At 39.4% G+C, this 22,147-nt stretch overlaps 1 protein-coding gene across 5 annotated transcripts in view; it reads right to left on the bottom strand.

The window, feature by feature from the left end:
• Positions 1 to 316: 316 nt before the first annotated feature.
• The window catches only part of CPED1 (cadherin like and PC-esterase domain containing 1), a 142,672-nt gene continuing 120,841 nt past the window's right edge, over positions 317 to 22,147 (bottom strand). For all 5 annotated transcript variants that reach the window (XM_051632171.1, XM_051632162.1, XM_051632180.1 and 2 more), the window contains 6 exons: positions 20,775 to 20,911; positions 11,938 to 12,158; positions 11,582 to 11,683; positions 11,298 to 11,385; positions 8,986 to 9,132; positions 317 to 3,040 (listed from right to left, as the gene is read on the bottom strand). In XM_051632171.1, coding sequence (XP_051488131.1) covers positions 2,813 to 3,040; positions 8,986 to 9,132; positions 11,298 to 11,385; positions 11,582 to 11,683; positions 11,938 to 12,158; positions 20,775 to 20,911 — 923 coding nt within the window. In that variant the 3' untranslated portion in view covers positions 317 to 2,812. The remainder of the gene's footprint in view (positions 3,041 to 8,985; positions 9,133 to 11,297; positions 11,386 to 11,581; positions 11,684 to 11,937; positions 12,159 to 20,774; positions 20,912 to 22,147) is intronic.

Here is a 22,147-nt window from a genome sequence, read left to right as displayed (position 1 = left end):
TGTGCTGCTAGGCAGATGTTGAGCAAGAAAACACCACTTCTTGGTGTACTTGTTCCCCAGCCTGATTATTTCAACCCTGCCACCAATTCCAGGGCCATTCATGTCTGTATTAGAAGGTGGAACTAGCCTTGATGATTGGGTCCTTCACTATTTTAATAGTAAGTAATGGGACTAAAGTAAACATATGGGGAAAAAAACCGCTACATTATGAATCAGTCTTAGTATAGTAGAAACACTTTAATGCTTATTCAGGCAAAATGTCACAGCAGATGTGATAATCCTAAAGTAAAACATTGGCAGCAACACGTGCTCTGACTGGAGTTCAAACATAATAGTTTTTTTATTGTCTTAATCTGTAACTGTTCATGTGCATGAGTGAGCAATGCTTCCATGTGAATCTCAACTCTACTCTTTCAAATAGCTAGAGATTCTAAACCTATTTTAAAGTTGAATAATGAAAAACATGCTTTGGTACCTGTTCTAGTCTGCAGTGCCTTTGTTCTTAAGATTAAATGGATGATATATAGTGTTGGAAAAAACTTATTCAATGAACTTCTTTAAATAAAGATCCATTTGAAAACTGTAGCAATGACTTTGTACAGACATATATATGTACATAGACATGTGAAAAACAGAAAACACATAGGAAAATTTCAACTTGATACATTTGAAAAATATGAAGATTTGGAAAACATTAAGACATCAGGGTGTATAGCACATGTAAACTATTTTGTGGTGAAACCAGAAGCGATGAATTGCACATTCGCCGATACCAGCTGCAATATAACAAAGTCAGTGTTTTCCTTTTCATCATTGTAGCTTATGCTTCAGCAATAGGCTTTAATAAAAAAAAAACAAATAAACAAACAAACAAACAAAAACAACAACCAGCCCAAACAAAAAATAAAAACCCAGTTCATGCCTTGAAAACATTTGTGTACAGAACAACAGTAACAGCATGTGGATTTAAGTGAGCTCCAAAAAAGTCTTCACAGAAGCAGAATTGTAATACATCTATAATTGATCTTCTTAATACCTAAGACATCTGATTGCATTTTGTATCTAGTGACATAAATGGCATGATATTAAATCCTTCAACTTTTAGGTTTTGCAGCCCTGGAGTTCCAGACTCAAGATTATATATTACATAATTTGCATACAATTATATTTCTTAGATAATCATATTGCTCAAAACCAAATACTGACATTTTCAGTATTTATGCACAGTTCTTGACCCATCTTTCATGTAAAGCTCCATTCCAGAGAAAACCTTACAAAGAAATTCAGGGATATTTACTGTAAGCACAGCAGCAGCATATTATAGAGAAACAGAAATATTCACACTGTCTCACTAAATGTAATGTCATTGTTTAAATTAGGCGCTTGGTCAATATAGTGGAAAGTCTCCTGAATCATATATGCCAGATCCTCTTTTTGAGGATATTCTGACCATCTAGGGAGGCCAAACTCCACAGTGCATGACAGTTCCCCACCATATTTGCATGTATCTTCTCTGAAGGAGGAAGAATTCACTATATTTTAGCTGGGGATACTGACTGTGTGGATCCAGGGGCTTTGCTCTCTGTCACCGTTAACCTATCACCCAGCTGCTAAGCCTGGACCATGTTTTCCATCGGGGCGCCATGGCTGGGAATGAATGTGCTGTCAACATTGTGGTGGGGGATCAGCAGACACTTCCCCCCTTCAGTGGTGAAGCCTCTCCCTGGGGTTTCACCTAGACTAGGTCTGCAAACATCAATGATGCAGCTGGGCTACTGCATGAAGCTACTGTTCAGAGAAGGTCTTGTCCCTGCCAAGAACGAGATACAGGCAGTATAATCTGCTGCCATCACATTGCATCATACACTTGTCATGACATTAAAAACCAGACCCCAAAGTCTTTATGTGTATTTGCAAAGGGGATTTTTCTTGTGTTTTGGTACAGGCTTAACACATTGGCAAGTATTTTATAAAAAAAACCACAAAAGAAGTGGCACTTCCATGCAGGAAGAATATTTGCTTGGCTTATAGGCCAAGCCAGATGCTGAAGCAGCTATCTAAGAAGTCTTCCAGCATATGGTGACTCTCCTAAACTGGGACCACATAAATAAGGTTATGTTAGGATATTCACTGTATTTACATGTTACATCGAGACAATTATATCAGTCTCAAGAATAAGTAATCTACCTCTACATCTGCTTTAGAATACACAAAAAATAGAGTAGACATTTGTTCCGTCAAAGAAGGGATGTCCTTTCACTCAAAACACTAGAGTTCAAAACTTGGCGTCATCAGTAAAATGCTAATAGAATTTTCAAATTATATAAACCAAGTATCTAAATATAAAAGGTCTGATAGTGAAGTGAATGCATCCACATAAAATAAAACTCCTTAAAATGGAATGTAGCCAGTTTCTAAATACATTCAAATATTACAGTGTTTCTATAAATAGAAAACTACATAGTGCAGAAGAGCTAAGGCAGTCCTTTCGCAATCGTTCAAGTGTATATACTTCTCCCTCTTTCCTATCATTAATACACAGTTGCTTGAGCTACAGCTGCTCCAGTCTTTGGCAACAGTTCAAGTAACTTCCCTCGTCTCTCCTTTGCATCCCTCCGTCTTCCATTTTGGCTTCACAGAGTTGTCCAGGCATATCTTGATTTCATAAAGTTTTAGGAGAAATGTCACATGTCCCAAACTCTGTTGGTGCGTGTGCATCCAATCAAGGAAGTGTATCATAAATTCACTGTGGTCCTCTGATTGTCACTCAGGCAGTGGGACATCTCTAGTCCCAGTGTTCAGCCAAGAAAGGCTATGTGCTAACAAGCTCCCTCTTACTTGCACAGAGCCTGCTGAGGAGGATTTCAGAATACACTTCATTTATTGGACCTCGGACATGATATGGGGACTGGGAATCTGTTGCAGAGTCCTGCAGTTGTGATGGTTTGCTTTGACTGCTGAAATATTTCCCCAGCATATAGTGCCTTGGTAACGTCATTGTTCTGTGAGGACTTTCTCCAGAGGGATTGGATTTTACCACCTGCAAAAGAAGCGACATATGTGAGTACTTTCTGCCTGCACCTATAAGGATACACAGCTGTGTGTACAGAAATGCTGAGACAGCTCTCCACAAAGCAGGTCCTGACACTTACCTTTAACTGTAAGTTGCTCACAAGCTGTATTTTGGAGGACCAACTTCCTGTTGCATCCTAATTTGAAGTGCAAGATCTTACTCACTTAAGCCTTGAAATCTCTGTGTGTAGGCCCATTATACTCAGATGCCTGATTCTGTAATGTCTTTCCATACTAGACTCTGTTCTCTTCACTAGAGACAATTTGTCTGAACAAGAAAATTCATACTTAACGGCTTGTCTGTATATTTACTGTGGGAAAAAATAATAGCCTTGACTTGCGGGAAGGTTTAAATCCTGCTCTGATCCCAAGCACTTAAGGAACATGTGTTGTCTCTCAGCTGTGAGCCCTGCAAGGATGTATTATTCTCAGGTCTTGATTCAAACCTGTCCCAGATCCACACCGAAAGGAAAACAGTCGTGTCATGTGAGTTACAGTGCAATTTAACATCTCTCTCCCCAGGACATCACACTGACATAACCACAATGTGGTTCAGTAACTTAGTGCAGAAGAATGCTCCTCCTTGGGCCTCCAAATAGGTATAAAGTTCTGGGATTATGTTCATGTTATGTGGCATAAACAAATGCCCATGGGACTAATGAGGGAGAAGGTGAAAGGCAGGGTTGTCAGGAGCCCAGTGACTGGGGGTGTGGTCTCTCATGAGATGCTGATGTCTCAGTGAGATCTCCTGTGAGATGTCTCAGTGAATACATGGTCACAATTGAATAATGAAGTGAACTCAAGAGAGGCAAAACCTCAGAACCTTGCACAGGTGCAGGACAAAGGACACTGACCCAGGCATTAGTAAATTCTGAGAAATCAGAAAAGGGGCCAGGTGGTAAACTTATCTTTAAAACAGTAATATGCTGACTCAATAACTCTGATGCCCATATTTTTTTTCTGCTATATCAATCCCAGCAGACACTTGAAAAAGCAGACTTCACTTGTTAATGCATATATTTATGCAGAAGTTTATTAGCTTTTTAAAATATAGTGTTTATTTACTGTAACTGAACAATCAGAAACTGTTCATACCCAGTGAAGCTCATACTAAGTGAAACAACTCATACAAAATTAAATGTGAGAGAAGGAATAACATGTGCAATGGCTTGAAAGCCTGGGGAAAGAGGCTAAGAGGGAGCTGGCTAAACTAAAAAAATACCAGGAATTATCCATGTAGAAAATTAATATATCCTCTGATCAATTTGATACATCTAAGCCAAGGGCTGTTATTTGTTTTCATGCAATTACTGCAGGTTCATTTTTCTAAATTAATGCCTTAGATCTTACAACTATTTCAAAACGATGCCACCTTGAACCAATCACCCAAACTGCATTCCTGTTAAGCATAATCTCCCAGGAATGCAATCTAATGTTCACCCAGCAGCCAGCCACTGATTAAGATACCAAAATCCCAAGGTTGCTAGTCTCTATGCTGTGAACATGATTTAGGTGCCATTACATTGGGAAATAAATCTGAATTAAAAAATAGGTTCCATAGAATTCTTTATAACTGCTGGCCAATCTGCTTCTCAATAGCATTTGTGAAGAATGAGGTAATTAAAAAATCAGGTATGCCTGTGTGTATGGAACTAGAAATATGTTTGGGCAAAAAGTTCCAGAGTTATGCAAGAATTTTTTGTCCCAGATCGATCAAATCCCTTTGAGCGTTCAGATCTCTTGGCAATCAGAGGAAAGACTGTAGGGTTTACAGAGCTGTAGATTTCTGTGCTACCAGGGTGACTCGAGGTCCTCTGGAGTGGGTTGGTGGGAACTCAAATAATTTATCAGGACAATCAGAGGAATTAACTTTCTGTTTGACCAGCTAGTGAGAACTAAATGAGAACTGCTGACTGCATTTATTTCTTGTTTTCTGACTACACAGAACAGTCATCCCTCCATTCCTGCACAGCTGTGATGTAGCTCAGATGGCATTTACAGACAGATGCTGTTGTCTGGGAGTCTAGGAGGTTACAGTTTAAGAGAAAGTGAAATTACAAAGCAATAGATTTAATCCATCTCATCTGGTTTAATAAAATGTGAAAAAATCTGGAGTTTTACACAGTGTTCTTGGAGGCAACAGACTATTTTCCTAGTGCAAACTACTTTGGCACCTGATGAAACTCACTTGCCAGAATGCAGAAATAAACTGATGACAAAACTGTTAGAACTAATAAGGCATCAAAAGCATCAAGGACTTTCTTTTTCCTTTCCCCAAGGATCAAGTTTGGGTTTTGGGGGCTGATGGATTCTCCTGGGCACACCTATGCATCTTTCAGGCACAATGGCTTCTCAAGCCTCATTATCAACAGCTCCATGAGCCAAATTCTCCCCTGATCCTCTCCAGAAACATATAGTCTCTGTTGCTTCTCCCAGGCAGAGAAGCAAAGCCAAATACGCATATGAGCTCATACAAAATGATGGAAGAGTGCATGAAAAATGCTGATGACCAATCACACTCTGCTGTTTTCCACCCTGTTCCATACAGGGGATCTGAAATATTTCACTTTGAAGCTCTTCATTTCACTCAAAAGCTCTGCGGAAATGGCAAGCATCAGCCATGACCCATGAAGACAGCAACATCTGGATTCTAGACAAAAAAGGGTCAATATAGCCATCTGCGTGAAATGGAGGGAGGCAGTTGCTCCATGGGACTACTTATCCATGCCATAAATACCTGCCCTGTGACTTACTCCCTCTTTCTCTGCTCCATTTGGACTGAGTTGTGTTCGTGCCTCTCTCATGTACTGGGCAGAGGAGATTAAAGGACTGGCTAACTAACCACACGTGCTGTGTTTAGTCCCAAAGCAGGACAGAGGCCATGGCAGTGGACTAAAAACATGTGAGCTGCTGAGGAGCCTGAGTTGGAAGCCAGCTGTGAGGCTGACACACAGCACGTGAGGTCAGATGAGTGATAACGCTCCCAAATGCCCTCCAGTGAGCATCAGACCAGAACAGAGTTCCAACCAGTAGCAGCTCATTGTCTCCCCACTCTCTTTGGGAACACATTTGTCATCCCATAAACTGTCTCTGATATTATATCTCTGTCTGTATACTTAAGGAGAAAAATCAAAGCCTTATAGGTACTAATTTTTTAATTCTGCTATATATAAAGGTGACTGCAGTGGCTCAGAGAATTAAATATAACCCACTGGCTGCAAGAAAATAGGCTTCTTATACTAGTCCTTGGTCAGCAGAGACCATAAGGACACTTGGGAGCCTATGCTTGAATTTTACTATCATCACCACTAAATTTCAGCTTGTTATTTACACTCCTCCTAGGTTTAATTAGCCACAGTCTATTTTGTTTTCCAGTGTGTACTGTGCCTGATGAAGGAAGCCTTATTTTTAGATCTTTGGGTTTTTTTGATCTTTAAGGAAAATATATCACAGCTGTCCTGGCATTTCCTCACAGCAAAAATTGGTGTTTCCATTTCACTCCTGGTGTCACAGCCCACCTTTGTACCTATGAAGCTCTATGGAGTTTCTGTGCTAACCCTACACATGTCCAGGTTCACCCAGCTTGGCCAAGAGTGAGGCTTAGAGAAAAATTGGTGTGACTTGGCAAAATAAGCAAAGGGGTTTATCCTTTTGAGAGATTCAAAAAATGTTTGGTGGTTTCTCTCATTTGAAGTAATTTGTTTTGACAGAAAACAAATGCTAGCATTTCACTGATGTGGGTGATGGACTTTTTATGCACTTTTGATAGCTCTAATAAAAAAGGCCTAGCTTTTTCTCTATAAGAACTGAGTTGTGGGCTTCTATCTTTGAAACACATAATGCTTGTGTCATTATTGTAGTCTGTAACCAGACTTCTGACATTTCTTCCAACTAGCAGCTTCTTACTGTCTAAAAGCTCTAAGCTGACTGTGAAACACCATAAAGTCACTAATTCTTGATTTCAAAGAGACATCTTTCCTTGCAACCTTTTTTTCCCTCTGGTTTTACTTTCTGGTAACCATTCTTCTCATTCTATGTTTCATTCTATATTTCATTCTATGAAAGAACTTGCACCCGTTATCTCCCTTTTGGCCAGGCAGAGGAAGAGCTGCCCAGAGAGGTTGTGGAGTCTCCTTCGCTGGAGACATTCAAAACCCGCCTGGACGCCTTCCTGTGTGATGTACTCTAGGTGACCCTGCTCTGGCAGGGGGGTTGGACTAGATGATCTTTCGAGGTCCCTTCCAACCCCTATGATTCTATGATTCTATGATTCTATGATTCCTGAATGGTATGACACCTCCAGTTTTATGGTCCTAAACAGTTTGCAATAAATTCTGGTAACTTCCTAGTCTTTTGTTAAACAGACAAGCTAGATTCAGTTCATAAGAATGAAGATCCTTGTAGCATCACAGGGAATTTCTTACTGAGCTAAACATGATTTATCTATAGAAGTACCAAAAGGCTTCTCTGTCCTTATATCCAGCAACGAACAAAGGTACAGAACTATTCATGATGAATAAGCACATGATTCCAGTTTTCACTGGGAATCAGGAGCTAAGCACCTGGAAAGATATGAGCCTCCTTTATTCCTCAAAGTTTCTTTCTGGTTTCCAAAAGAAGTAATGTAAAATTCATGGGTCTTCTTTATGGCAATGAATCACATGTTTGGATTCTCAGCAGACTGTCCCCTTGTAACAGGAACCTGGGAACTGGCCTTTTACACCAACAAGTTGGTGTCATGAGTATGAAGAACGATTTGGTTGTAAGCTACAGGAATAGTCTGGTGGCCTTGGTGACAGTTCTTCAACTATCATATTACTGCCATCAGCCTTATGGCAGAGGATACCTGCTTACTTGACTCCTCAAAAATTGAACTCTGTGCTTTCATTGAGGGTCACCTGCAGCAGGAGTGCAGTTCTTCATTTGCTATGCATAAAGTACTAAAACAGATGCCTCCTTTGCATAGGGGGAAGAGCTCTCACTCTAAAAAGGCATACCACATACTCAAAATACACCTTAAAGGAAACCAGAAAACCTTTAAATACCTTGTCTCAAACTCTTTACTTTCACTGGTTTAGCAGCGTCTGGGCTGACTTTGTGCCTAGACACAATAACGTGTTTGCTTATTATTTTTTTATATAATCCACAGACTCCTTTAATTTGTAATATATTGTGAAGATTCCTTACGAGAACTTCTAATGAACAGAAGAATATGTTCTCAGTTTCCCTGCTCATATATTTTACCATGTCCCTGTTTCACCAGTCCAGCAATTTTAAAGAAGACAGAATTTCTACATATTTCAGACAAAAAAGTAAACAGAACTATGGGTGTGAGTGAGAATAAGCAACTTATACTTTAACTGTGCAACTGTTTGCATAGTCAGTCACTGTAACTATCCCAGATAAGCTTTTCTCAGACATGTGAAAACAGATACACAGCAGTAAGACTGGTCTTTCAATTTAAAGATCCATTTTCAATGTATCTATGTTTTGGTGGGAGTCTGCTGAGCTGCTCAGTTAGGGAGGCTTCAGACATAAACCTGTAAGACTGAGGTATCGTAAAGAGATAAACTGAGTCTGTGAAGAAGCAGTAGGGATATAAACAGCATAGCAAACCATATAGGAACCTGAAAACCATGCAAAAACCTTTTGTACTGATTATCTTTGCAGAAAAGCATGCTTGTTTTTATTTCAAGGAATCCCCACTACAGCAGTTCAGCCTGTCCTGGGTGGTGTGACACCCTGAGCAGTGAGGACAAGTGCTGCCGTACCAACTGCTATCGCCATTGTTTTTTTTCAGGCTTAACGTTGAGTCATGCAACCCAGCCTTGTTGCACACCTTTTTGCTTCTAAGCACCTGACAGTTAAAATCTCTCTTAAATCCCTGGAAATGATAAGAGCATACATTATTACCTCATGGAAATGGCAGCCACACTTCCCTTGCAGGAATTCTTTGTAACGTCCCATGGTGATGACAAAGGTGTCAACAACTTCGTAGCCAAATTTTTTTGCTGTATCCAGAATGACCAAGTTTTCATTCCACAAGTTTTGCACTTCTGCCTGTATTACAGATAAAATATTGCAAGATCTTGACAGAAGGACTGTTTAAAGGTTATTTCATTCTGTCACTGAAATGAATCCCAAAAATGCATTTTGCATAAAGCAGTTATACTATACTTCAGAAATTAATTACTATAAATTCACTCCTGAAAGTAGCTATTACTCCAAGATTGTTCTAGATTTTTGCAGAAATCCCTTAGAATATGTTTTGCAGCACAAAAGAGAGAAAAATCTGAAAAAACCCCTTTAATTAAACAAAAAATCAAGTTAATTTCAATGAGATCTAAACTAAAAATCAAGTTAGCAGTAACTATAATTACTTTTCAATAGCTGTGTAGTTTCTCCCATAGAAAGAATTTGGTGTAGTTTAAAATAGAGTTATTGGTGATTGGTTTTAATATATACTTAGGGAATATGAGGTGCAATTCAGAAAAAAATCCTATTATAAAATTGTCTGTAATGAATGGTGAAATTGTTCCTTTAAAAGAAAAATTCAGCTTTCAGTAAAAGCCACTGGGACTGTTTCTTAAGAGGATTATAAGGTCATGAGTATCTTAGAAATGGTTTCTCTGAAGAACAGGGTATTATTTCTTAAGATACTGCAGGAAGGCCAGAAATAGAAAAAAGGTTAGCCATAAATTTGGCAAGGCAGTGGATTTGCCACTGAAGACAGAAGGGCTTTGAGAGTAGCTGGGGAAATCCAGAAGTCCAGAGCACCCAAACCAAATGGGTAACTTGGCATATGATTTCAATATCGAAAGAGAAAAGAATGTCCATTATGCACTGTAGTTGATTTTTGGATTTATATAAATTAGAGGATGAGAAACTGAAAAAGGCAGTCTTGGGAAGCCTTTAATTCTCCTCCTGTCTTTGCCTCACACACCTTCAAAGTTCTGCTTCTTCCTCCTAGGACCGAACTCCCCTGAAAGCTATGGCAGCAGTTATGACAATGTTTCTTCATGTTCATTTTCCTAATGTATCCTAATTTGGTCATCTGGATAAATTAAGGAAATGGTTGGAACCAGTAAGAAGACATTCAGTAGAGACAAGGCAGATAGTACTAATTTAGAGAGAAAGAATGGGTGAAATTTGACAGGGCAGTCTCTGTAGCAGAGTGAGAGTACCAGTAAGTCGCTGAATACGAGAATGTGTTATGGTGTTACGTGTGTAGTGTTATGGTTGCAGAAAGATGTGGCCACCTGTCCCCATTGTGACAAGAGTGCTGCACATAAACTATGAAAGCTAATAATTTTCTCTTTTCAACACTTGTGAGTGGCTGGAGCATTACATGCCATGCTGGTAGGCATCTGCTCTGTCCTCCAGCACTTCCCAGCCCCAGCTCATCCAGGTATTTTATGTGCTCCACAGAGAATCACCCTCCAAATTGTAAATAAGAATATTGAATTGAATGAGTTACAAAGCACAGTGACATGAACCCATCTGTAGTCTGAAGGTCTTGGACATGATTTAAACAGACGGTAACATCTGACCAACATACAAATAACAGGCTAGATTCATGGGTACATCCCAGCTGCTCTGTCATGTTGTGGCTTGATAGGTTAGATTCATGGAGAGCCGTGTAATGCAGTCACACCAGTGAATCTGATCCAGCAGTAATCATGGAGGAAGCCTGAGGAGGGTGCCTATGCTTGATGTGGTACAGAGGAGCAATCTGCCTATCTCCAGCTCTGTTTCTCAACTTTTTCAGCAGGATTAATATTGAAGGTTCTTCTGGTTGTGGGGTGGCTGACAGTGCCACCTAGAAAGGCTCTTGGATTGTGGCAAAGTCCACAAAATCCACAAAATAAGTAGAATCAGTTGAATCCAGATCAGCAAGTGCATGAGCAAATACAAACATTATTACTTCCCTCTTAAAGCTTGCTCAGCAGAGGTTGTAACATATTTTGACCAGGCAGCTAAATTATTGCTGAAATGAGATGTCTTCTGTGAAAATTGACACTGGAACAGGTTGCCAGGGAAACTGTGGATGCCCCTTCCCTGGAAGTGTTCAAGGCCAGGTTGGATGGGGCTTTGAACAACCTGGTCTAGTGAAGTTGTCCCTGCCCATGGCAGGGCAGGTGGAACTAAATGATCTTTCAGGTCCCTTCTAACCCAAAGCATTCTATGATTCTATGAAAATGCACTCTAAATATATTGTAGCTTACCTGTGATAGAGAATGTATTCCATCCACTGGGAGGTGAAAACCCATTCCTATGGATTTTATAATTACCAGGATATTTGATAGATTTTCCCTGTTTGGGAAATAAAAAAATGATGCATTCTACTTAACAGACACATCAAAATACTCTTCTTTTTTATTTTTTTAAAGTCAGTGAAGTGCACACCCATGAGAAAACAAATTAAATGTTTGTATTTAATTTCTGGTTTAGTTGCTTCTCATATTTTATCATATCAAAACTTGAAATAACAGCAAGCACATAACATTACCTGTTCAACACCTTTTGGATAATTTGCAGGTGATTAGAATTAAGCCACTGAACACCACCTACAATTAATACGGTCTGGTCTGTGTTCTCCAGGGGACGTGATCTGAAACCCAGGAAGGAAAAACAACAAATGTTGCCTTAAAACAGATGGCAAACATTTTAACTGCTTTGCATCACATTTCAATGAACTCTATCTGGCATCAGAGGCCTGATGTAATTTTCTACTGTTTTTCAACCACACAATATGGGCTGCACATGTTGTATTTATTTGTTTACTGACTTTAATTGTAAAATACATTAAACACATTTGCAAATGGAACAAGAAGACAAACAAGACAGCAACAGTTTGTATGGTACCTGTGCAGCAGTTGTTCTAGTGCTTTTTCAAAAGTTGGTCTCTGGCTTGCATTCATCCAAAACTGGGGATAGTAGGAGTAACTGATAAATGTTTTCCCTTCATTGATGTTATGATAACACTTCACGTCGTGAGTCTTTTGCCATTCCTGAAGAGTCTTATTCACTCTTTCTATTAGATAGTACATCATCCCTCTGTTTGTGGAGTCACCTATAAAAAGAATCTTTGGATGGAAAAAAAGATATGACTTAGAAGTTGTTCACTTCAAAACCCAAAAACTAAGGAAAGAATGCAGCTGGTCTGCAGGTTTTTAAACCCTTCTCATAATGTACATGAAATATCTCTGTGAGCTGCCCTTTCTGCAGCCCTGACATCTCCATACTAGAGTTCTTCTTAAGCAAAATCTGTGTGATCTGGCTAATAAAAAGCTCTATTATGTGTTTCAAAGACAAAAAGTACGGGTTATAGATAGCTATGGCTGCACAGTTAGTACTGCATTTTTCATCCTTGTTGATAATTTCTTTTGCTTAAGTTTATATTTACTTCTAATTGCTAGTATAGAGTCTTGCTATTACTTGCAGCTTCCTGCTTTTGTTGGTCCAGTTTTTCATGTGGTTTGTTCCTACTCAGCACATCTTTGTTAAAGTATGTCTTCCATAAATGTGATTAATTAGAATTTACACTGAAATAGCACACACATCCATGAACACAGCTGTTGCCTTATTTGTAGAGAGATGGTCTTTCTGCCATTTCAGAGGGGGATAAAAAAGGAGGTGATTTTTGTGGTGGATAATATGAATAGAGTTCTGTCATGTGTGAGATGATCACTGGGAAGCACTGTGGCCTGAAGGGAGTTAGAAGTGCCATCAGGATGATGGAAGTACTTCAAGTACCAGCAGTCTTCTCTGAGTTACTTTGAACTTGCAAATGAAAGAAGTCAAATTTAGGCTTGCACTACTTGTTTTGTAGACTACCCTAACAATTAAAACACCTCTGTATGTTTTCGGGGTTTTTTTTTATGTAATTGTCCTATTTTTAGTGAATGGGGCTAACATTTCCTCCTGCTGAAGAGAACATGTAAACAATGACAGGAGTCCAAGGGGGAAGAAAACCCAGGTTCACTGTGGTTTTCCAATGAAACTGTGTGGGTAATCAGTTAATACCACTGTCACCTCAGCCAGAAATCCACACAGAGGAGCACAAATGTAAAACTGGGAGTTCGAAACCCCACAGAGCCATAACACAGTCACAGCCCTGTTCTCTGCACATCAAAATGCAACTTCTCCTACTTCCTCTGGCACTCAGGGTAGTTGACACTTTGTAAGTTGGGTTTTAGTTGTTTGTTTGGTTTTTGTTTTGTGTTTTTTTTTTTTATTTCCTTTGGGGTTTGATACTTTTCTATATCCACCTTGAATATTTGGTTAAACAAATAAAATTTAGAATGCACAAGTTTAAATGTTTAAGAATACATTTCCAAAGTTTCTCTTAAAGATTTTACATAGTAAAAGCATCTTGGGCTTCTCTCATCAAATACATCTCCATTTATCTATTCTGTTCAGGAATGTCACAGTTTCAGGAACTGAATCCAGTTCCCACTATGAAACTATGGTGAGTAAAAATAAGCCACAGCAGTGTACCAGTGATGGTTCCTACAGAACAGAAGCAGCTTCAGATTAACATACCCTGATTTGGTGGCAGGGCTAAGAATGGGCATGACAATGACTTGAGCTTCCCATGCCTTATCCATTGTGTGCTGCAGGGAAGCCCTTGATAGATTATATATGGTAGCAAACAAATTAAAAGAAGCACTGAACATATAGAGGCTTTTTTTACCTCCTCTCCTGGACCTCTCAAAACTGCTTCATAGAGTAAATTCTTAAACAGCTGCTGTTCATGGCTGGACTGCATAAGCACTTCTCTCACACGCAAGGGGATTTCCAGATTTTCACATTTTGTCAAAATAAAACCTTTTAACGTGACTCACAGAAGTCAAGGAAACTTGGAGCCATGGAAGGACTGGTTGGATGCTCTCTTTCCCTCTCTGATAGACATAAACATGCACACAATTATGTGGAAGACACTCCATGCTTACAGTATGTCCTAGTTCAAAAGTAGGTTAACTTGAGGTTTCAAACAATTCTTTTAACTTGCAAAATCTCTTAATCTCTTCAGTCTGTGTATATCCATGTCTCTTTAATCTCCATTTCATAAGTCCATCACTGTGGTATCTAGATGTATATCTATTTAAAAAGCAGTTCTCAGATATTACCAGGCAAGGATATCATTAACTTGCAATGTGGGTGAGAACATTTCTATAAAAACACAGAACATCATTAGCAGAGTAACAAACAGGCTCTACCAGGTTACACACATAGAGCAGCTGGTAGAACACACTAAATTGTTTTTCTTCTGCTTCTAATAACATTTGTTACCATTTTTTTTATCACTGCCCATGGGGATTTCTAATTACAAAGGAGCTTATTTAGCTATAAATTGCACCGATACAATGGATGAGGTATTTTTATTTCACTTTTCATCCTGCTATGGCTAAGATTCTGATAGATATTTTCTCCTTATAACTGTAGTTTGCCTAATCTCATCTGTCACTGAATTCATTTAGCAGAACACCCTTAATGGAAAAAAAAAGAGAGAACTATGTGCAAAGCTACTGAACATAATACACAGATGTTGTGTTTTGCCAACACTTTGTATTCTCCAGCAATTTAAGTGTGAAGTGTCATTCTAAACAGTTCCAAAGCCCCAAACATTGCAGAGCATCAATGACAGAGATCAACTCATTTGCCCCTTTCCCATTTTTTTGCTCCCTCTCCTCCAATTTACACTATTAAATACTTCAGCATTCTATGGCTCTACAGTTTCTACACCTACACATGCAGATAAGCAATATATCCATGAGTGGGTTTTCCAGTCTGCCATGGGGTACTCAGCTGGACAGGTCTGCAGGTGGGAGGGCACTCTGTGCAATCATTTAAAAAAACAGTACCAGAAGAGGCAGGACAGTTCCAATGATGTCTTTAAGTCACAGTTCAAGTCCATAAATACCATGATCGCAGAATCATAGAATGGTTAAGGTTGGAAGGGACCTTAAAGATCATCAAGTTCCAACCTCTTGCCATGAGCAGGATCACCTCCTAGACCAGGTTGCACAAAGCCTCATCCAACCTGGCTTTAAACACCTCCCCAGGGAGGGAGCATCAACAACCTCCCTAGGCAACCTATTCCATTGCCTTACTACCCTCATGATAAAGAATTGCTTCCTGACCTCTAACCTAAATTTCCCCTCCCTCAGTTTAAAACTCTTACCCCTTGTCCTATCACTGCCCTCTCTGGTGAAAAGCCTCTTCCCACCTTTCCTGTGGCCCCTTCAAGTACTGGAAGGTTGCTATAAGGTTTCCCTGGAGCCTTCTCTTCTCCAGGTTCAATAGCCCCAACTCTCTCAGCCTGTCTTTGTAGCAGAACTGTTCCAGCCCTTTGATCATCTTGGTGGCCCTTCTCTGGACCAGCAAATGATGCTGAGAACCCTTTGACAATATCAGGTTGTTGTCCTGATGTTCTGAGAACACGAAGGAAGTAACAGGAATCAGAGTAGATTCCTTTAGAGCAGTCAGTATCACTGGATGAAATAGAGAATTGTTACGGCCTAGACATACTACTGCAAATATTATCACAAGGATGATAAGACTGCACACAGCCCATCTCTTAAGGAGTGAGCTCTGAGTCTTAGATCCTCTCCATTTGAACTCTTAGAATCATAGAATCATTAAGGTTGGAAAAGACCTTTAAAATCACCAAGTCCAACCCATTAACCTAACTCTACCAAATCCACTGCTTGACCATGTGACTCCACCACTGGCCTGGGCAGCCTGTTCCAGTGCTTGACAAACCTTTCTTAGGTGAGTTTGTGTGAAGAGGTAAAGCAGGAAGTCAGGAAATAGATTAGATCAGATCAGACAGCTAATTGAGTGTCTGGGTGTCCATCTGGGAATGTGTGCTTATTCTCAGGAGAAGACATGTCTGAGCAGGATGAGTCAGGACTGAGACAGATGACAACATCACACTCCTGAGAAGTACAGGTTGTTTCACCATGGAAATTAACCTGAATTCTCAGAAACACGTCTGCTAAGAGAATAGTTTTGACTTGATGTAAGTGGGGAAGAGAGAAATGAGCCAAAGTGGACTTGTGGTTGTACAGAAAGCCAGGTTAAAAATGCAAGTTATCCTCAAAGATGTCAGTCAGTTATAGCAACTATATTAGCATTCAGTCAAGAAGTCTCTGACTGTTCAAGTAGGTATGAGCCATGCCAGGACGGTATCACTAGAATCATGCAAATCTGGTTAACTCCAGCTACTTCTTTCACAGGGAAATGACAGCATTGTTGAAAGTTATGACACTAAAACTAGGACTGCAGTGTGTGAAACCGGTGGTCCCTGCCTGTCCCTCCCTGACAGAGAGGTCTGAAGTCTGTCTGTGGTTGCTTCAGGAGGGTGTCAGGAGTCACACTCTGGAGTCTGCACGTGCTGGAATTTTGAAGGGCATGCTCACCCATCAGTGCAGAAATTATCTGAGTTAGGAAGATGTCTGTGCATTCCCTGCAATCCACTGTATCCCAGGCTGGTGGATGTATAGCACATCACCAGCAAATCTGCACACAGAGAGCATCCATTCATTAAGACCTGTCAGCATCCAACCTGTTTCTAACTATTGGTCCAATCGTGCTTTGAGACATGTGTAAGGCCTGGAAAAATCATAGAATCATAGAATCATAGGGGTTGGAAGGGACCTCGAAAGATCATCTAGTCCAACCTCCCTGCCAGAGCAGGGTCATCTAGAGCACATCACAGAGGAACGTGTCCAGGCGGGTTTTGAATGTCTCCAGCAAAGGAAACTCCACAGCCTCTCTGGGCAGCCTGTTCCAGTGCTCTGTCACCCTCACAGTAAAAAAATTTTTTCGAATATTCACCTTGAACCTCCTATGCTCCAATTTGATCCCGTTACCCCTTGTCCTATCACTGGTCAACACTGAGAAAAGCCTAACTCCATCTCCCTGACACTCACCCCTTACATATTTGTAAACATTGATCAGGTCACCCTTCAGTCTCCTCTTCTCCAAGCTAAAGAGACCCAGCTCCCTCAGCCTTTCCTCATAAGGGAGATGTTCCACTCCCTTAATCATCTTTGTGGCTCTGCACTGGACTCTTTCAAGCAGTTGCCTGTCCTTCTTGAACTGAGGGGCCCAGAACTGGACACAATACTCCAGATGCGGCCTCACCAATGCAGAATAGAGGGGGAGGAGAACCTCTCTTGACCGACTAACCACACCCTTTCCAATGCACCCACTTCTTCTTCTTCTTCTCCTCCCTAAAAAAATCCTAGATAGAAGAAGATGACATTTGTAGGGAAACCTATCTGCAAAGTAGCTTTTCAAATTGCCTTTGTGCAGAGCTGGTTAAGCACATTTTGTTGTGGTACGTATACCATCAGAAAGCATCTTTCAAAGCATCCACCTTTTGCAAGTCAGCTTCATTTACAGAAAATGTTTGGAAGACCTAAAGGTCTGGTGTACAGCCTCAGGAAGAAAACTTACCTCCTTCAACTAAAACAAGAGCTTAAATGAATTAGAATAATTATTCAATGTAATTGAATGTGTAATAGCTATGGCTACATTTATTTCTGGATTGTTGCATGAATTTACTAGAGTTTTATGTGCCATGTAGTATCTAATATGGTTTGAATCAGGGGCTCTGGAGATGATTCTCTGTTTAGCTCTGTGACAATAATGAGTACAATGATGGCTCAGGTGTGCAGAATGTGTTGCATCTCACTCTCCTTACAGTCTGGCACAAGGCTTACTCACATACAGTTCAGGTCAATGGGGGAATTTGTCTGCAGGATGACTAAAGGATCAGACATACATAAGACTCTAATTTTACCAGACAAAGAATAACACTTTCATGCAGACAAATGTTTTTAGTGTCTTCTGTTGCAACTGTTTTCTGTGAAAAATCCCATTATAGCTTACTTTAATCTTTTAAAGATTGTGTAAGTATAGTGGAATTCACTTCTTAACCAGACCTATCATTATAAATTAACCACACTTAGGAAATTTAAACACCTCTAAGTCTAGAGCACTACTTAACTCCAAAATATTAGAAATTGTAAGTTAAAATTCGTGTTTTAACAGCTGAATTTTAAGTACTTCAGCAAATATTGTCTTTTCGTATTTCCTGTTCTTAATTACACATGACTCAATGGTACTTTATTATAATACTAAACTCTGAGTAGTATTTCTCAACAATAAACAAAATACATATACTCCCTGCTATTGAAGCCAGCTTTCCATATGCTGCTAATTGGATAATTACTTGTTAGAACTCCTTGTCCTCCATCTATTTTTAGAAGTTCTTATACAAAAAAATTGAAGAATAATGTCTTAATAAATTGTGTAAGTCTTACTGCAAAAACTCATTAAGAACAGTTACAGAGGATTTTGTTGAATGACATAATACAGATATAATATTTTTATTATGATTGCCTATTTCTTTAATCCAATTAGGGCATACATGTGGAGTTCCCTAAGAACAGCACAGCCTGAGTCTCTTTATCCTTAGAGTTTAAAAAGGAGGAGAAAAAGGATGGCAGATATTAAAAGCGGACTGAACAAAAATATACTCAGTCAGACTCACATTAGCCTCAACACTTCAAAATTCTCCTGTTTACTCTGTCTGAAATATAAACACATGACTGGCTAGTCCTGCTAACACATCATAAAGCAAAATAAGGCCTGATAAACTGTTTTTTGTGGATGTATACCCTTTCTCATGTCTCCACCAATCTGAATGTTATTGTTTCACTACAGGTGGTCTTAGGTTTTTATGGAACAGAAACAACTTAGCTCACACACAGTTTTATATGCACACAAATTAAAATGGCAGTTAATGATGATGTGAAATAAATTGGAACTCATAGCCAGGGAAATGAATTTCTGTTAAGAGAAAGGAGATTATAATTTTATAATTTTAGAGGTGACCTCTGAAAAACAAATCTGTTTTAATATAAGACATGAAGGCAGTCTGGCGTTAGAAAACAAATTAGAAGGCTTATCAGTGATGTAGATAGGAAAGAAGTGCTCTGTTTGGGTGACCATAAACATATGTTAGAAACATGAAAAAATGCATAAAATAAATGAATGAGCAAGAGATGTAGCTGAATGTTGCATCTCAGAAATGCAATCTCAGAAAGATTGCATTTAAATCTACAGGTGATCTTACATGTGCTGCATTTCAGCCAAAAAGAGCATTTGACTAATTTCATCAGCTGCTGCAGCACACCCAGACCGGGAGGTAGCACAGCAGTGCTTTACTTGTGGCATGTTCCCCTTGGTGCTCATTAGAAGTAGGAAGACATGAAGGCTTGAAGGCTTTTTTTTTTTTTTTTTTTTTTTTAATAGAGGGGTATAAAAAAAGGGCTTTCAGTTGTCAAGAGTTGGAATTTGGCAACAGCATAGCAATTAACACCTCCTATTTAAAAGTAAAGACATAATCACAGACACTTATGTTGTTTAAAATGTCTTATTATGATGTTCTAACAATAAGAAGTCAAGTCAGCAGATCAGAATTATTATTATTTCCAGGACAAAATTCACAGACTTCAGGCTAGTGAATCATAAATGCCACTACTTGCTTTACCTTCAATTCCTAGTCAAATCTTGCAAGACTCTGAACTTTTTATGAAGGGTATTCAGAAGAGAAGTTCAGTCATAGAGGGTTGTTAGTGTTTTGATGGAAGGTGTGATGTGATTTGACCTATTGATGCTATAGAAATACGTATCCTGCTGTCCTTCAACTGTCTGACCAAAGCGTGTATGCTTATTGAAGCAGCCAATGGAAAGCAGTCTATGGAAATTAAAGACCATAAAAAGATAACAAATTCTTCTATATTTTTTTTTATGTGGTCAATCCAGAAGTGCTTGTTTTGTACACAAGGAGCAAACCAATCTCTCCTCTGTCATATAAACCATTGTTTTTATAGAAAAATCTGTTAGGAGAAATCCACGGCTTTATATTAATGGAGAAAACCACAGGCAGATATAAAGCCAAATGGCAGTGAAGGAGTTTGTGCAGGACAAGAAACAATCAGAATAGAAGAATGAAATGAAAGACTATCAGTTTTGTATTTGTCTGTATAGATATGCTCAAAATGCCACTTTTAGTTACTATTTTGTTATCTAGATAATACACTATAAAAATCTTTATAATAATTAATTACTTACTTTCTGGATACTTGTATCCTCAGTAAGGTACCTTAGCCTCAGATCAGAGCTCTCTCAACAGTTTTACAGTCATAGCATGCTTATTAAGGAGACCTTCTATTTCCAAGCAATCACCTTAGAAGCTTCACTACAATAAAAGAATGCGCAAGAAGACTTGGTAAGATTAGTGTGCACAAGCAATGCCATGCAGTAGGTATGCAGCAGAAGAAACCCACCTTGCATGTGAAGTGTGAAACAAACAGTGACAGCAATGCAAATCCATCCTCCATTTACAGTCCTTACATACTCTAGCTGGTAGTCATGTACACCACAGGACTTGAAACTCCACTGATGTGACCTAAACTCTATGCAAAATGGCAGCAAACAACTGTGTCTGCATAGGAGGCTAAACAATGGATTAGGGCTGGCTTTCATCCCTGTGGACTTTCCATCAGAATCTTTTTCTGGTTATAATAAAAACAGATTTTTCTTACATATCAATTATAAATTTTTTTTAAACACTAAATATCCGGGTGAATAAAAATAAATTAAATATATCTGTTCCATACCCTTCTGCCCTCCACGCAGCGCTGGAGCTCAGGCTTGGCCAGCGCAGAGTATCGGCAGCCGTGGGGCTGCCACGTTATTGCTCTCCAGTCGCAGGTCCTGTTGTCAGAGCAGCTGAGGCAAGGGACAATCCACTGCCCTGGAAAACAGCAAGGGGTTGTCAGCATCTTCTCTGTATTTTTGTGAGTAGTCTTATTATACAGGAAGCAAGATATTTTTGAGTATTTTGTCATGAGGGTTTTCCCTAAATTAAGTGCCCTCCAAACCTTTGAGGAGACTATTTCCTACCTCTGTGTTACACCTTTTTCATTTGGCAAGGATGGGAGGTTTTATTCTCCGTGACAGTGCTATGAATGCTCAGATTTGACAGTTGTATGTGGGCTCATTTCTCAGTTCATGTTGCCTTTCCTGTAGCAGCTTGTCATAGAATCCTAGAATCGCTAAGGTTGGGAAAGACCTCTAAGATCATCAAGACCAAATGTCAGCCCACCAACTAAACCATGTCCTGAAGTGACACATCTACAAGTTTAATGAACTCCTCCAGGGATGGTTACTCCACCACTTCCGTGAGCAGCCTCTTCCAATGCTTGACCATTCTTTCAGTAAAGAGGTTTTTCCTAATATCTAGCCTAAACCTCCCCTGGTGCAGCTTGAGGCCATTTCCTCTCTTCCTATCACTTGATACGTGGGAGAAGAGACCAACTCCCACCTTTCTACACAGAAGGTACACAAGAAAGGGAAAGGGGGTGAGGAGGCTGAATGGGAAGACAAAACAAACATTCAGAAATGTCTAAATAAAAGATTCATTCTTATCTATCACTAAACATCCAAAATTTGGGAGGCTGATGTTGATCAAAGCTAGATTTTGAGAGCCCCTTGATAGAAAAATTCATATAAGATTATGCAGATAAATGTACAATGAGAGAGGATGACTTTCCCTCAGAAACATTAATTTTTTTAATCTGTGAGAGTTCAGAGAACCATCCCAGACTACACATGTGCATTTCAGAAGGTGAAAGTAAGGTGAGATGAATAAACTCTGTGATTTATTAGAGACCGATCCCTATTTTCAAAAATTACTTTACAGATTAGCAACATAAAGTGGGATTGCAAAAAAATCAGTGGATTTTAGCTATCTCTTACCTACAGGTGAATTGTTTTGTTACTTTGGTTCTCTATTTATTTCCAAAATCTTACTAGAAGTTAGAGGTATTTAGGACATTATTCTTAATGACAACAGAAAACTTTCAAGTTGCTTTTTTGTCAACACAAGAAACACTTTTCTCACCCATACGAGTACACACTGTCCTGATATCTCCCAGTAGCTCTTCCAGCAAAACCTGCTTTTGCTTCTGATTAAAGGTGTTATACTAGA

The sequence above is a fragment of the Apus apus genome, chromosome 1, assembly GCF_020740795.1.
Source record: "Apus apus isolate bApuApu2 chromosome 1, bApuApu2.pri.cur, whole genome shotgun sequence".
Lineage (NCBI taxonomy): Eukaryota > Metazoa > Chordata > Aves > Apodiformes > Apodidae > Apus > Apus apus.
Note: the sequence above shows the minus strand (reverse complement) of the source record. Positions and strands in the feature narration are given on the sequence as shown.